We start from the raw sequence: 3,023 nt of genomic DNA on the forward strand, positions 1-3,023 counted from the left end.
TGCTTGTTTTCTGGATGGAGTTTGGATCGATCAAGGCTCTGCTAACATTGGAGCTGCTCCGTAAACACATAAGATGTGTTTTACAATGATTATACAGCCCTATATCTTAATGTTTTTCATATAATTTGTATTTAAGACTGCAAGCTATACTTCACCGTGAATAAAAAAAAAAAATTAAAAAAAAAACTTTCATATGTATCTTTTTTGCTTATTTAAAGCTAAAGTAGCCTACTTGCACTTACTACTTGTTGTCTGGAGTTTGAACCTTCAGGATTGAAAGCAATTCGCTTTGGATAAAAGCATCAGCTAAATGACATATAATGTAATATAATAGCTTGCCTTTTCCTAATGTAGCCTAGTAGTCTTGCATAAAACCTTTTCATGAAACTTTTACAGAAGCAACAGTATATGCAACTATGTTAATGTGAAAAGTGTGTAAATATTTGAGTCTTTACTGAAGAAATGATTAATGATTAACTGAACAACCAATACTGCAAAATATGTAAGTTAATTTAACAACAACAACAACAACAACAACATTTAATTAAACATTTCAACTGAATATATAACAACAACAACAACAACAACAATATAACAACATTATTAACAAACAAATCTATAAAAACAAAATAACAGAACTAGCAAACAAAATCATGAATCCTTCTCGACGGCCTCTGCCTCAACAATTTTTTTACCTGACATGGTAATTTTTAAATAGAATGGCAGCTTTATCAAACGTTTTTCAAGTGGAGCCCACAGGGCCTCCTCAATCTCATACACAGCGTCTCCCTCCTCCACCAAGAGCTGCAGGAACCCGGGCTTTTCGAACTCAGTGGCTCCCAGCGCACTGACCACAGCCGTGGTGATGGTGTCCTGGACGGAGGAAATGAACATTTCTTAGCACACCTTTCAAGTTCATGTAATCAAAATGTTTGAAATAAAAGATCCATCCTCTGGAGGAGTCCATCAAAGTCAATAAACAATTGTGTTGCCTACAAATGTAAACTGCACTGGTGATTGAAAATATTTTTCTCTTTTTGTTATTTTCTTCTTGAGTGCAATGACTCCAAATATTAATAGGCTACTCTTAAATGTACTGAACTCATGCACTACAATCTTTCAGAGATTAGGCATTCAACACTCCTCCCTTTACTGAAATATTCTCCTTTATTAAGTCAATATAAAAGTGATCAGACAAAAAATACTTTTCTTGTTTATAAATGGATACCTACAAACTTGTCTAAATGTCTAAGGCTAGAAAATAAATAAGGGATTGCATGTATAAACACTTTATTGAAATATGTATAGAGGGTGTTTGAAATATTTCAGATTTTTATTATACTCGTTACACATATTTTGTATATTTTGCATATTTGAATTAACAATTATAACATCAATGAAAAAGAAACTACCTCAAGGGCTGTGTAGCCCGTTGCTTGCAGGCGGAAGCCATAGGGGGTTTTGGTTCCCTTGACATGGGTCAGCCTGGCATGCTGACCCAACTCAATTGCAAACATGGCTGCCTCCCTCCACAGGTTCACTGCAACCCGATGTTTGTCCTATTAAAAAAAAGAAATATATATATATATATATATATATATATATATATATATATATATTATATGTATCCCTGTAATATAATATCCCGTAATATTCCCTTTAAATACAAAATTACCACAGCATTGCTTATCCCTCGTGTTGACATCGGGTCACATTGACCTATTTTCAATTTTTGTTTTATATCAGAAAATATGCAACATAGAAATAAGCGCTGAAAATGTGTAGGCTAACTGAAAATTTTTACAATTTAAAACGTTGGAAAAAGCAAAACCAATCGGCGTCAAAAACATTGGAGAAAAAAAGTGTTTTTTTTCAAGGTTGACGGGAAGACAACACAAGGGTTATATGTCATGTATAAGAGATTGTAATATTAACCAAAAACATCCTATGTCCAGTCAGTTGAGTATTCTGTGTAAGTTTTGTATTTCGATTTGATATTATTTCTGTGATTCTCAATGACAAGGCTAACAGGGTATCCCACCCTTAACACTAGAACGGCCATGACGGTCATTTTGACCGTTTTGAAATGTATATGTGTAATAACTTTGCTAAATTAAAAAATACAATCCTGCTGCTTCCTGACTTTTACTAAAAGAGTCTGCATTTTAATTTAAAATTGTTTGTATATACATTACACAAAAGGCAAAGAAAATACAATCACTTTTACCTATTTAGGCCATATACGGTCATTGACCACTCGGATTTTCGCGGTATTGTTTTTAATTTTTCGCACGGTTGAAGATGCATCTCGGTTGCTTAGTAACTACCATAGTCTCTGTCAGAGAAACGTCACTAGCGGTCTCAAGTAACAAGTGTGGGCTTCACCGATGGGCCGAAGGCAAAGCCACAGTCGGTAACGTAGGCTACTACGGCGTGGATGGACTCAGTTCTGAATCAGAAGGCAAACACCGGGCGCTCGCTCTGTGAAAGGCGCGGTACACGTAGATGGCCGGTAGCTGTCTACGTGTTCACATAACTTTATACATCCTCGAACTGGCTGGAATCGTACACACATCCTCTCTAAGGAGAGCACCAGCAGGAAAATTGTCCGGAGAGAGTTTATGCAGCAACTGGCAGAGGAGCTGAGAGCGGAGTTTATGGAGGAAAAAAGGGCCGCGGCGCACGGTCCGAGCAGCGCTGCGCACCGCAGCAGACGCCAAAACGGAGGCAGTGCCAGTTTAGGTTATAGCTAAATGTTCAAATAAGATACTTTTAATTGTTATTTGGCTATTATGAATTAAGTTAAATGAATTTCCACACCATATTTTTCAGAATATTAATGTATGAAATAATTACGGTTTACTATGATATGAATTATTGAAACACGTATTAGCCTACTACTCAAATGTATAATTAAACTCGTTAAAATGTACATTTCGGTGTTATTACGTTTTTCTAAAGATATCCTAACACAATACATAATACAATATCGCAATTAGGTATTTATCATGAGAGATTATAGG

General features: G+C 35.7%; 1 protein-coding gene across 1 annotated transcript in view; it reads right to left on the reverse strand.

Moving 5' to 3' along the window:
- LOC116035426 (melanocortin receptor 5-like) overlaps positions 1-1,517 on the reverse strand; it is a 37,717-nt gene extending 36,200 nt beyond the window's left edge. The window contains exons 1-2 of the mRNA XM_036006419.1: positions 1,413-1,517; positions 754-873 (exon numbers count right to left, since the gene is read on the reverse strand). Of these exons, the coding sequence (XP_035862312.1) occupies positions 754-873; positions 1,413-1,517 (225 nt within the window). The remainder of the gene's footprint in view (positions 1-753; positions 874-1,412) is intronic.
- Between the last annotated feature and the right edge of the window lie 1,506 nt (positions 1,518-3,023).

Source organism: Sander lucioperca, chromosome 10 (assembly GCF_008315115.2).
Source record: "Sander lucioperca isolate FBNREF2018 chromosome 10, SLUC_FBN_1.2, whole genome shotgun sequence".
NCBI lineage: Eukaryota > Metazoa > Chordata > Actinopteri > Perciformes > Percidae > Sander > Sander lucioperca.